This window comes from Chenopodium album, chromosome 18, assembly GCF_948465745.1.
Source record: "Chenopodium album chromosome 18, dcCheAlbu1.1, whole genome shotgun sequence".
NCBI classification, from domain to species: Eukaryota; Viridiplantae; Streptophyta; class Magnoliopsida; order Caryophyllales; family Amaranthaceae; genus Chenopodium; species Chenopodium album.
Window position 1 is genome coordinate 9314791 of NC_137851.1, and position 14019 is coordinate 9328809.

General features: G+C 33.5%; 2 protein-coding genes across 2 annotated transcripts; both read left to right on the forward strand.

Annotated features, from left to right (window-relative positions):
- The first annotated feature begins 1585 nt into the window (after positions 1 to 1585).
- LOC145593013 (uncharacterized) lies at positions 1586 to 4690 on the forward strand. The gene is made up of 4 exons (XM_081649529.1): positions 1586 to 1815; positions 2254 to 2361; positions 3647 to 3817; positions 4281 to 4690. The coding sequence occupies exons 1-4, from the start codon at positions 1714 to 1716 to the stop codon at positions 4404 to 4406; spliced, it is 507 nt and encodes a 168-aa protein (XP_081505655.1). The 5' UTR covers positions 1586 to 1713; the 3' UTR covers positions 4407 to 4690.
- Positions 4691 to 8339: 3649 nt separating this feature from the next.
- On the forward strand, positions 8340 to 13841 carry LOC145593014 (glycosyltransferase BC10-like). Its single transcript, XM_081649530.1, has 2 exons — positions 8340 to 9360; positions 12821 to 13841. Exons 1-2 carry the CDS (start codon positions 8866 to 8868, stop codon positions 13457 to 13459), a joined length of 1134 nt encoding a protein of 377 aa, XP_081505656.1. The 5' UTR covers positions 8340 to 8865; the 3' UTR covers positions 13460 to 13841.
- The last annotated feature ends 178 nt before the right edge of the window (positions 13842 to 14019 follow it).

Genomic DNA, 14019 nt, shown 5'->3' on the forward strand with positions numbered 1-14019 from the left:
TCAATATAGAAATGATCATCTATTATTATATAAATGAACATATATGATATTGCAAATGACCATGAAATTAAAGATATTAATCGACGAACATGAAATATATATATACGTGAATAAACTTTTGAAACTATCAATATGCATGTGATTGATCATATATCTATATGAGAAAAGACAAATATTGAAATTCAAAACTGAAATGAATATCTATTATTTACAATTTACATTTCAAAATCTAGAACATTTTAATAATTTAAGAGCACACCACAAACTCATATAACTCAATTGTAATTGTAAGAATCGCTTCCATGAGAAGTACAAGAAATCACACTCTAATTGAAATTCCTTATTAAATCTGTAGCAGATATTTGAAAAAGGTACAAAAATATGTTTATCATACATCAAAATTCTAATAAATTTATCTTAATATGTATTTGATCATATAATATTATGTGATTGAACATTTACCAATTAAAAAGGAACATTTATCAAAGAATTTTCCACTTCATAATATAAAAAGAACGAACATTAATATGTGAATGATCATGTGCTAATATATAAATGAACATTAATTATATTAATAATCTATTAACATGTAAATAACATCGTACTAATATATAAATGAACATTTACCAAATTGAAAATGAACATTCATAAAAAAAAATAGAGCTTTCCACTACGAACTAAATTTACAAATCTACACTCATACGAAATAGATTAAATCATCCAAAAATTTGCGATAATTAAACTCTTTTTTAATTTTTTGAGTCCAGCAATTTTATAAACTAATAACACACCACAAATTTACTTTTTTTTCCCCCATTTTTTTTTACAAAAATAAGTAAAATTATATCATCATACTTACGTTGATACATTTTCAAGCAGGATGTTTCTTTTATTTTCATGAAAACACAATTGCAACAAATACCAGTAAAAAATCTAGGACATTATACTTGTGTTTTCATTTCAAAAATCAACAAAAACACTTACAATTTCGACTTTCGACTTTGCTTTGGTAATTTTTCCAGCAATTGTGTAAATTTGTCTCATATATTAGACATTGTACTTGACTATTATAGAGAATTATAACTTTTTACTGAAATTTATTTGCAAATATTAAAGATTTTGATGAGAGAGAAAATGGGGAAATAAAATGAAAAGAATGAAGAGAGAGAATTTGAATGGTGGTTCAATTTTCATTTTTTTTTATTTTTTTCTTAATAATGTAGTGTGTGGGGTATAGATGGCTACTGTAGCAACTTGCAAGTGGATAGTATATGGGAAGTGAGGAGCTAGTGGGAGGAAGAGTAAAACAGTATCGTTTTGCATGGGGGTGTAGTTAGTAGACCCTACACTAGGGTCTAGTGTTCACTAATTACCTGTTGGGCGCAGATTGGGCCAGGTGTACATATTTCTAGGTACACCATGGTGCACATAATACTAATTGACCCAATTATTCGAATTGACACTTAATAACAAATCATAAATCGCTTCACATATTGGGTAAATTTTATACTAGTACACTTGATATCAATTCGGCCTCATAATACTAGAATCGTCTGGACCTAAACCAAACAAAAACCCAAATCACAAATACAACCCATTTCCCGTTTCCCATTTCCCATTTGACCACCATCATCAACTAAACATTTGAGGAGAGAGACTCTTGTTCTGCAAGAAAGAGAGAGAGAGAAACAAAGCTTACAATCAACGCCAAAAATGGTGACCTTCAACCTCATGATCACTGCTGAAGTCGAAAATGTTTCCACCATTCTACCAATGGGCGGTCTTGATGATCCTAACTTCCTTTACTACTTCAAGGTCTTTCTCTCTTTCTTTCTCTCTATTGCTTTTTGTTATGTAATTTTAGTGTTGTTTAAATTAGTGGGGTTGATGTAATTTTAACTTAGTATTACGCCTCAGGCGAGTATGGATGTTGGGTTTGTATCCGGACGATCCGATTGTCACCTCTTTGTATAATTGCATATATTAATTGGTGTACAATGATTATTTAAGCTTGTATTTCTTGAGCAATGTGATTTTAGTTAAATTTGATTTGTGGGTCGATGTAATTGGTGGGGTTGATGTAATTTTAACTTAGTATTACACCTCGGGCGAGTATGGATGTTGGGTTTGTATCCGAACGATTTGATTGTCACCTCTTTGTATAATTGCGTATGTTGGTGTACAGTGATTGTTTAAGCTTGTATTTCCTGAGTAATGTGTTTTTAGTGAAATTTGATTTGTGGGTTTTTGCAGGTGAAATGTGGGAATTGTGGAGAAGTGACTGAGAAGGAGAGTTATGTGATGTTGGGAGAAGTTGTTCCTATCCCTAAGAGTCGTGGCCAGGCTAATCTTGTTCAGAAGGTTTATCTCTATTTCTCTCTGATAATCTGTTGTTCTGTTCTGACTTGATTGTGCTCGCTCTATTTGAGATTTAGTTGTCGCGTTGATAGTGTAATTTAAATGACTAATGTTGCAATTATATTTGAATGGAGGTAGTATTTTGGCACTATTGATTGGTTTTGTCAGTGTTTATTTCTTTTTCTGGACTAATTTCTTGCCATTTAGTTTCATGAGGGTTTTAGCATTATATTGACTATTTCTTGGTTATTGTAGTGATTGTAGTTATGTGTTGATCAATGAATCACATGCTGTATTTATCTTACTGTAAATGTGGTTATTGTAGTGATTGTAGTTATGTGTTGATCAATGAATCATATGCTGTATTTATCTTACTGAATGTTACAAAATGTGTGTTAGCAGTGTTTATGAAGTCATTTCTAGCGTATCTTATAGTGAAGGAAAGTGTTTTAAAGTTTTTGAGAACTTGTGGGTTCTAGGAGCTTTGAACTTTCATCTTTTATGTTTAGTGATGTCTTTCGTCAATTTGCTAGAAGCGAGTTGAATACCCCTTAAGCTTCTTCATCCATTACAGGAGTATTGAACATGTATTAAGGATTATGAACGCCAGGGTTGCAAACTGGAAATTTCTCCTCGTTGTATTGATACCTGTCTGATTTATTGAACTGTTAAACATGAGATAGCGTTTAAGTTTGGTATGAAAACTCTGCAATTCTGTTATCTTAGGATTATTTGCTTAGGAGTTAGGACTTGTTTAATATGTTTCTTCTGGATGTCAATTGATGGCCTTGTATTGGCACTTGGGGAATGGTTTATAATAGTGTATTGGTGTTGTACTAGTACTTCTGCTCTGGCGATTAGAATTCTTTTTTTTTTTTTTTTTTTTGATCTATTGTTCAGTCATTTGCTGTACTGATTCCATCTTTTTCAATAATAGTGTGCCCGTTCAAGTGATATATGGATTACGTTGTTGCTATATCTGTATTGACTAATCCTTGAATAATGTCCTGCAGCTATAGAATGTGTTTGATGCTTTGATCTGTATGAATCACGTGTTGCATTTCTGCTTTTTTCTGGTTTACACTTAATTGACATTTGATGCCTGAATTACATTACAATGTGTAAATTTTCTGTTAGCTGTTAATTTTGTTCCATTCCAGCTATTAAAATTCTGTTGCTTTTTGTGTGTTATTGCCTTCTAAATTTTGGATTTTCTTACATATGTAAAGGTGATAGTTACATTGTGTTTTTGGCTTGTTGCTAATCAATCACCCTTTCATTATTTCAGTGCAAGTTCTGTGGCAGGGAGGGTACTATTACAATGATACCAAAATCTGGCCGCTATCTAACAGGTGATGACTGTGAAGCAGGAAAGTTTGTCTGTTTGATGAGCTTTGACTGCCGGGGTTTGGAGCCAGTGGACTACTCCTTTGGTGGTGATCAGTGGAAAATTGTAACTGTAAGTCTCTCTTGTGTAATTTGTGTATTGAAATTTGCTAGATTCATCAGTTCAAATCCCCATATTATCTCTTCATGTGATAGTGTCTGTGGGCATGACATTTTTGCCTATGCGTTTTCCTCGTGCCAGCACCATTTGTCCAATCACATCAACTTGAATACCCCTTCCCCTTTGCTGCTTCACCTTAATGCTCATCTATGCTAGTTGACATTATGATAAGCTTACTTATTTTTGAAGTGAGGGCTTGGTAATCTACCTGATTGTGCAAGCTTAAACATTCTCATTTCTAGCTGTTAGCCATGAAAGGAACATCTGTCTGTTGGCTTAGGGCCAGAAATCCATATTAGTTGTGGGAATAAGACTTTTGGAAAGTAACATTGTTATTAGATATTTCTTTTGATTTCATTTGCCGTCTACACTTTACTGATTGTTGCCTGATATAAGTCTAATCTTTTATGTGCAGACTGCTGGTACTGTTTTTGAGAATGTGGACCTGTCGGACGGGGACTGGGCTGATTATGATGAAAAGAAGAAAATGCCAACTTCTGTCAGTAACCTGCAATCACGTTTTGATGTAATGAAGACATGAAGCAGAGAAGGTGGTAAATGAGAGGGGGGTGTTTACTTGCACAGTTCTTGAGAATCAGCCACTGACAAATGAAGTGTGAACTTAACCAGTACATTAAAATTGCTTAGGACTATGAATTCCATACTTGAATGTCTATGCTAGTGTAAATGTAGCACAGCTTGCTGCTTGAAAAACTATATTTTGTTTGTTGGTTATCAAAACGTGTATTTCACTAAGTTTCTTGAAGGCTCTTTGGCTGGCTACTTTGATGCTTTGTGAAATTAAATGATGTGTTCAACTGCTAATTCTGTTGTTTCCTTGTCCTCTTATATTTGTCATGCCCGGAAAGTTGAATGATCGTCTTCTCAAGCCTTTCTTGCCGAAACAAATCTGTTTCATCTCAAAATACTTTTGTTGCCAAGATTTCTTTTCATATGGTGAATAGACGCAGAAGGTTTCTTCTGTAGTAAAAACCACCTCTGGCTAAAGCGTTTGGTTTATTAGCTCAACGTAGAACTATCAGTACACCTTACAGGTTTCAATCAAGGAATCGCTGCAACATTTGATAATTATTGATTCATGCCTTTTAATACCGGCCTGGCTTTTGGTCCAACTAACAGCCCTATAAATTTGAAAATGCAACTTATCTTATATGTATTGCCTTGAGAAAAAAAAACAAATGTCACAAAACTAGTGACCAAAAAAATTCACCACCAAAAAATTTGTTGAGCAGTTAGAAACTTAGAACTATATCTTAGTTGAAAAATTCATATCATATTATACATCAGAATTAATATGTTTTTTCACATATGATAAACAAGAGTAAAATCTTGTAATTTGATTAAAAAAAATCAAAGGTTTAAGTTACATAATCCGGATTAACATTAACCCTTCAAAAAAAAAAAAAAAAAATCCGGATTGACATTAAAGACCTCACTACATATATAGTCGATCAAGGTCATACTTAATGGCCTGGGAATGATCCAATGCCCTATCCTTAGCAAGACCCCATTGAGAACAACATCTTGATCTTTTCAGCAACGGTACTCGGCAAAGAGGACAAGTATAACGACGACCATCCTTCACCCATCTATCCATGCAAGATTTATGGAACATATGATTACATGACAACAATCTTATAACTCTAGTAGACATGTCACATACTTTAGCATCAACAGAATCTTGTTCATGTTCCTCTTGCTCTTCTTGTCGCGCTACTTCTTTATCATCATAACTCGATCTCTTCCTCTTCTTCCCGTTGTTTGTAGCCCCTTCAAGACATATAGCACAAGTAAACTCATCAAGCTTCTTAGACAAATTCCCTGCCTTACGAGCCATCTCATCCACTACGCGCAATGATGGATGTTCCTCATGTGGTTGCTCCCGAAAGTCTATCCAAGTGATCAACCACTCTTTACCGTGTGACATACAATGTCGCTCAATGTGGTTAACAATATCATAACCAGTCCCACAAATTTCCACATCATGTGTCATAGCTACTCGAAATCGAAGACTCGAAACCTTCTTGTATAGATCATGTAACACATGATCCGGGTTAGGGTGCAACACGGAAGACTCAAGATATTCCAATAACCAAGCCTTGCATTCTTCACAATCTACCGGATTAAACATTCCTAATGAGAACGATCTTTCATCTCTTTTAATGTACATACTTTCATCTTGTTTGTCACAACATTTGATCGTTCTTTCCCACTCTTCGTACCATACAAGTATCTCTAATTTACGTGTTCCCGACGGCCAAGAGTGATGATCACAACCGATCACAACCTCAGAGTTATTCTGTAAACCCATTGATAAATAAATTAAAAATCTCACCCTTTTTTTTTTCTCTCTATTTTTTGTTTGTATGAAGTGATTCTACCCTACAAACCTTACTAACCCCTTTTTATGTATAGAAACAGATGGACTTGTAGCACAAGGATAAAGTTCTTCTAGCGCAAGACTTTCCTAAATATATACTGTTAATAATTTATTTATGTTAATTACATCCAATTAATTAATTTTTGGAAATATTTGACGTGTGATATTTAGGTATGGACCAACGTGTAGAAAAGTCAAAATCATTGCCGCTGAAAAATTGTTATAATGCAACGTGCCGTAACGCGAGAATTAACAATTTGTTTGTGAGGCGGTCTAAATATCAACGTATGATTTTTTATTTTTTATTTTTAACATTTAATGGTCTATTACTGTATTTTCTTTTTAAAAAAAACTTACCAGCTCATTGCTTTCATTTTCTACATAATGGTAGTTTATTTAAAATATGTTTTATTTATCATACTCCAGTACTACGTATTAAAAATAAGCCCCCGATCACTTCATCTTATTTTTGCTGAAGTGAAATTATTTTTACTGAAACAAAATTATATTTACTGAACTTAAATTAATTTTACTGAACTGAAATTATTTTTACTAAAACAAAATTATATTTGCTGAACTTAAATTATTTTTACTGAACTTAAATTAATTTTACTGGACTGAAATTATTTTTACTGATTTTCTATTATAATTCTTCTTTAAGGTAACTGAATTTTACTGAACTGAAATTAATTTTATTAAACTGAACTTATTTTTACTGAATTGAAATTATTTTTACTTAATATTATTTTTTTAAGGTGAAGTGAACAGGACCTTAGTTTCTAATGCTAGTTAGGCCAAATCATATCCAATGAGGTATACATATAACTATATAAGGAATAATAGTTTTTTGAGGAAAGGAATATTAGTTTTAATAACGAGCCCTAATAAAGAGTCACTAATAAAAATAAAAATAAAAATAAAAACCACTAATACTGAGCCCCACGAATAGTTTCAAAAATGGTTTTAGAAATAAATTTATTTTTGGTCCGGACAATGTCCCGGATCATTTTATGTTTATTAAAAATGAAGTGATGAAATTAAATATAAATATGAATTAAATTAGTACTCATATTATTTATAATATATTTTTCCAACACTATTGAACATCAAAATTCATTATCCAATATATAATATCCTAAAATTATTAGTTTACTTTGTTCTTCAATTATATTGTTATAGAAAAAAAAAAAATCTTAAAAAGTTTAATACATGTTTTGGGTTACATCTATAGGGTTTATTTATGTATGACAAAATAATTAAAAGAAATTAGATTTTTTTTTTCGTTATTATATATTGTTGTTAAATATATATGTATAAAATTAAACATTAAATCTTCAAGTTTATGAATATGATTAAGGCTGCGTTTGGCAACTAACTTATTTGAGCAAAATCAGCTTATTTGACCAACATTAGCTTATTGATTATTAAATAAGCTATTTCAAGGTGTTTAGTGGGAAGCTTAATTAAAGGGCTTATTCTACTAAATAAGCTCTTTTTCAAATAGCTTATTCAATTCTTATTGTGAAATGACTCTTATACCCCCCATTTAATTTAAATTTAAAATCTTATAGTAAAATGACACTTATACCCCCCATTTAATTTTAATTTTAAATCTTATACTTATAAACTTACCTACCCTATAATTAGCTTATTTGTCATTTTACATAATCAATAAGATTTAAGTAATAACTATTTACTAAACACTTTAAAATCAACTAATAAAATAATTAAGTTAGTCAAATTAGTTAATACAATAAGCTAGCCAAAATCAACTAATACAATCAATTTCAACTTTTCGTCAAACATGGTCTAAATCTTTTTAACAAAATATTGTAAACATAAAAATGAATTATAAAGTACTCCGTATAATGAGCATAAGGTCATAGGTTCGAACGTAACATTTTGGACCTAAGCCAACTATCCTAATTACTTGGCAATCATTAGGGAAATTCCAATTTTAAATTTTTTTTACAAAAAAGTGCCTCCGACAAGGGCGACTAGTGCGTGATACAAAATACATACTCCAAAAACCTGGAAAATCCCAACATAAAATCCTCTTACTCTCCTATATTTCCCCATCCCAGATTTTCTTCTCTTTCTCTTTCTCTTTCTCTTTCGATCTTTCTTTATTCCCTAATTTCAAAACTCTCCAATTTTTTTCTACATCTCTGACTCACTCTAATTAATTTTTCCCACTTTTTTGACCACCCATTATTGTCCACTTAACCCTTCCAATTTAATAAATAACTCATAGAATGATATGTTTTGATTTTGGTATCAGTTTATTTTGGCAATTATTTTGATTAACATATCATATCAAGTTATGATTTTTCTTACCTTTTTAATCAGATATTTTGTAGTTTCAATCTTTGTTATTTCCCACTAAATAATCCATTTTATTATAAATTCAGCTCTTTTTAATACAGATCTGGCATAGTTTTTGATGCTACAGAGGTTCATTTTTGAGATGGGTATTGATTAATTTCATCACCCATTTCTTAGAAATTTGAGAAATTGGGTAATTTTGGGAGATTTTGAGTGATTTTAGGCAAAAGGGTATCTTTGATCTTGTTATTTGAGCAAATAAACAAGGGTTATTATGGCAATAGAAGAAGGGAAGGACCCAGTTCCTGTTACTAGAACTAGGGGTATATCAGTGAGATTACTATTGGTATTTTTGATGTTCTTGGTGTTATGTGTGTTGTTTTCCTTCATTAGTCTTAGTACATTTAGGCGATTCGGATTTGATAGCGTTGCCGGTGTTGTGAAGCCTAGTTTAGAGCCATGTATTGGTGAGTCTAGTGGTTTAGATCAGTGGATTAGACCCCCATCCAATTTGATGCATACAATGAGTGATGAAGAGCTCTTTTGGAGAGCCACATTGGTGCCTAAGATTAGGAAATACCCTTTTAATAGGATTCCTAAGTTTGCATTCATGTTCTTGTCTAAGGGACCATTGCCATTGGCACCTCTTTGGGAGAGGTTCTTTAAGGGGCACGAGGGGCGCTTTTCGATCTATATTCATTCATTGCCATCTTACAGTGAGGAGTTTCCTCCCACATCAGTTTTTTACAAGAGACATATACCTAGCAGGGTATGATTCTCACTTTCTTTCTGCTCATTTTCATTGTTTGCATAATTTTTAGTTTGATTTTGCTATTCTATTTGTCTGAATATTTTTATTACTTTGTGATCAATGACTGTATGTTTATATGCTATCTATATGCTTAATTATGTATTAATCTTTCATTACATTGGTGAATCTGTGCACAAGTGAATTTTATTGCATTATGTGTTTTATATCGTTTATTATATGGCTTAAACTAATTGAGCCATTAGGGGTACTCTGATCTATTTGCAAGGTTTTAGGTGTGAATATGTCTATTAGGGGTATTATGGAAATTCACAGGCTTTAAGAAATAAACATTCAGTAATCATGCATAACTTATTTAGTAGCTTTCATAATTGAGGTAGAACCCAAATTATGTTGTTGTGAGAAGGAGAGAATCTTGATTTGAATAAGATTGGTGTTATGCAATTAATATATGTTGTTACTATCATTAATTTTCATTCAATTGTCTATGAACAGTCTTTGTCCAATTGCAGCATATGGTTGCATGAATTTGATTGTCCTAAAACCGCCACACTTTTTGTAAGATACCAGATTTATGTTATGGTATGTGTAGCTTTAAGTAAGCATTGATTGCATAGACTATTTCTATTTGCACCCCTGATGGTTGTTAGAATTTAAATGATAAGTAACTCATGCTCCTCATAAGGCACCACACCATTTAAGATGTTGTACGTATATACACTGAATTCAATTAAGTACCTTAAAGCCTGTAGTCTGTAGAAGCTTCAATGTGTAATGATACAACAAAATTGAGTCGCAGAAACCTTATATAGTCCATACCTCAAGTTAATCAAGATCAAGTATTTAATGGCGATTTAGTCACTTATGTGCTGTTGAAGATATCTTGCTTTGCTACTTTCTGAGGTGTTGTAAAATATTGTACTCAGAATACATGATGGATTAAAGGATGGGTTATAGCTTTATATTACCTGAGTTTAATTTTTGAATTGGGAACTAAATACCCCATATAAGTTTTGAGCTTGTAATTCATCTTTTGATCCTTTTTTATCTTCAGTGAGGGTTATTTTGAGAGGTAGTGTAGACCCTAGGGGAGTTGAACCCCTATGGAAGAACAAGTTTTGATTTATGTCCTTATCACCTTTCAGAAGTGAACACATCTTTAAGGCCTTGATTGGCAACTAATTGTTAGTTTGTCGAATTTTTGGTGAAGTGTTTGGTAAATTGCAGTTAGTTGATAGCTACTTAATTATGTAAAATGACCAATAAAGATATCGACATAATTTTTTGCCATGGTTTTGAGAACTATCGGTAAAGGTATTAAAGTTGAGTAACTTTAGGATAGAATAGCCATTTCACTTCCACATTCTTACATAGTCTACATCTTCAACTCTTACTTCCAAAAAGCTTCCCTCATCTCTTTCCAAATTAGCCTTTGGGACTCAAATCTCTCTTCCAATCTTCTTTTAACCAATATCCTTTTTGAGGATAGGTCCTGTCAAACCTTTCTCTTGGCCTTAAACTTCTCTCAACCAAACTCCCTGCATCTTTTTTGTGCATTCAGTGCATTTTACACTGGGCCACTGACTAAGTAGTAAATTAACAATTTGAGTGACTGCTGGATTTTAATTTGCTTTTTGTACTAAAGTATTGATCATTATAAAGACGGGCTATTCAGAGCCCTTTGATGTTGAAGGAACAAGGTTGATTCTGGTGCAATTACTAGATTTTTTACCAGTTTCATACATATGTGGGAAAAAACTCAAAAAAGGCATGTATGAGCAAGTTATGGAGGGTCCAGGATCAATACTAGAGAAGATTTAAAGTAAGTTGTTGAGGAATATTTTTGGGTTTGTTTGGGTATGATGCTGTGGTCAGGTGCAAAAGTCTATTCTCCATATTTGTTTGGCTCTTAGAATTTAAATTTTGAATTTTTGTATCTTAGTGATAGGCAGTCATGCATAGCCTGTGTAGTGTGTTTTGAATTTTTTTTATCTGAGTGATAGACAGTCATGCATAGCCTGTGTAGTGTGTTTTGAATTATTTTTTTTTTTATCTTAGTGATAGACAGTTATGCATAGCCTGTGTAGTGTGTACTAAGTCCAGATTGTTTTGCCGTAACCTAATGTCTATCATATTATTACTATATTAAATTTGGTTGGTCTGCGGTTGCTAACAAGCTTCTGGTTTATTTTGCAACTTTCTCGTTCTTTGCTCAAGATGTTATGTACCCGTAAAAAGTTCATGCTGTACCTGATTTATTTCCTCTCATAACATCTGAGTTATTCCATATTGGCACAACTTAACGTGGTTGTGGGTGCCCTACTGTAGCTGGGAGTTTAAGCATGTTCTTCCCCAACTATAGATAGCACTCTGGTTTACATTTTCAGAAAATTCTCATGACTTTCACAATGTGATAACCTGGGATATGGGCTTATTCTCTTTAGCAGTTTGAGAGTATTCTTGGTTCTTCTGTCACTATTGGGGGATATATATCTTCAAATTTTTATTCCATGAAGTGACTGGTAGACAAGTATTTTTTGTGAAATTTCGTAGTCTTGAAACATGGTGAGAAGTCTTCTATTTGTGGGGCTAGGTATGCATGTGTCTTTTATGAAATTGTCCTGAGATTTCTATTGTTAGTGCATTATTCTTGGTCTGATTTCACTTGTATTTAGTTTGTTCACTGAGAGCCCTCCAGGCTTGTCTTTTACTTGTTCATTTTCCTCTGATGTCCATTCACTCCAAATTACAGAACAGACCTGTAAATTGTCTTGCAAGTTTTTGGGTATTTTCTCAAATGTTAATTTACTTTGCAAGATGTCGTCTGCCAGTGCATTAAGTTTGCAATCTTGGGCAGATAATAATTTTTAGTTAAATTATAAATATCTAAGGCTGTAATGATAGAAAAAGGGGTCATCCTTAGGTGAATGTCATGATTTTGAGGAATACGAGTATGATTGAACGCAAGTTCAGTGGTCTGTTTGTGATGTGAAAGTCTGGATGGGAAATGAGAAATTTGAGGACTTGAGGGTAATCACTAGTAAGTAGACCTGTCAATTCTTGACCCAACCCAACCTGACCCGATTCCAAACCTGTTTTATTGAGAGAGAACCCGACCCGACCCAAATGACATGATTTGACCCATTTTTCATAATTTGTAATGATCTATGCAATCCAAACCACTCAAACCGAACAACCCGAAATTTAACCCGAACCCAACCCGTTGTCCCGAATTGACAGGTGTACTAGTAAGTGCTGAGATCATGGAAACAGTGGTTTTGTAGTAGATGTTAATAGTAAAGAATTATAATACTTGTATGTGAATTATTATAGAGCAAAGTCGCAATTTGTATCCTCTTTGGCTTGCTGAAAGTAGCATTATTGTTTGAAATTTTGCTTGTATCAAATTTTTGGAACTAGAAATATGGCTAATTTACCCTTTTGCACTTTTGTTTTGCAGGTGGCAGAATGGGGGAGGATGAGCATGTGTGATGCTGAAAGAAGGCTCCTTGCCAATGCATTGCTTGATTTTTCAAATGAGTGGTTCATACTTCTTTCCGAATCTTGCATTCCAATCTACAATTTTAGTACAATTCTGAAATACATCACAGGATCCAAGTATAGCTTTATTGGTGCCTTTGATGACACTGGACCATATGGGAGGGGACGATATAATGAGAGCATGGCCCCTGAGGTTAACCTAACCGACTGGCGTAAAGGATCTCAATGGTTTGAAATCGATAGAAGATTGGCAATTAACGTAGTTGAAGACACTATCTATCATCCCAAGTTTGAAGCGTTTTGTAGGCCTCATTGCTATGTGGATGAGCACTATTTTCCCACCATGCTTACGATCCGATCGCCAAATCTTCTGGCAAACAGAAGTATCACTTGGGTGGATTGGTCAAGGGGCGGTGCGCACCCTGCTACTTTCGGAAAAGGAGACATCACGGTGGAGTTCTTTAAGAAGATTAGGGAGAGTAAGACTTGTGAATACAATGGGAGGAACACTACCATGTGTTATCTCTTTGCTAGGAAATTTGCACCAAGCTCCTTGGAGCCGTTGTTGCAATTAGCACCTAAGGTTCTTGGTCTCTGACAATGAATTTTGGCAAACGCATCTGGTTTTGAAGATTGCAAACGCAGAACCTTAAAGAGTACAATGATCTACAGAATTTAAAACATGAAGTACAAAACCACAGCTTGCAGTTTCTGCTGCGTACCCATATGACACATGCTGCATCCTCTTTCTTTGGCCTACATTTACCCAGAATATTTCTGGTGTACAAAGCTGTTTAGCGCCGGTATCATAATAGGAGAATTATATCGATGAGGTCTTGTAGATTTTAGAATAATGCTGGATGTAATTGAGGCTTAGCTTTCTGATTTTTTGAGCTTGTGTATAGGTGTGGCATAACACAAGACGATATTGCAGGAGTTTATTGATATATACTAGAGATGCATCACTCTCATTTTTGTCAGTTTTGTTGGAATTTTAGCAGTTGAACTTTGGAGTTAAAATGCATTTTAAAGCTTCTTAGTCTTAATCAACGAACCAACTTACGCAGCTAAGATGGTTTAGCATAATCGACAGAAGGTTTCTTTGTCATATACCCCCATGCTTGGCATGCACACACACGTGCGCCTGCACAAGGAGCA

Excerpts from the sequence above, each read along its gene's own strand:
- LOC145593013 (XM_081649529.1), top strand. The coding sequence starts at position 1,714 with ATGGTGACCTTCAACCTCATGATCACTGCTGAAGTCGAAAATGTTTCC. Across the intron at positions 1,816-2,253 it reads ACTTCCTTTACTACTTCAAG|GTGAAATGTGGGAATTGTGG; the intron begins GTCTTTCTCTCT and ends GGGTTTTTGCAG. Across the intron at positions 3,818-4,280 it reads ATCAGTGGAAAATTGTAACT|ACTGCTGGTACTGTTTTTGA; the intron begins GTAAGTCTCTCT and ends TTTTATGTGCAG.
- LOC145593014 (XM_081649530.1), top strand. The coding sequence starts at position 8,866 with ATGGCAATAGAAGAAGGGAAGGACCCAGTTCCTGTTACTAGAACTAGG. Across the intron at positions 9,361-12,820 it reads AGAGACATATACCTAGCAGG|GTGGCAGAATGGGGGAGGAT; the intron begins GTATGATTCTCA and ends TTTGTTTTGCAG.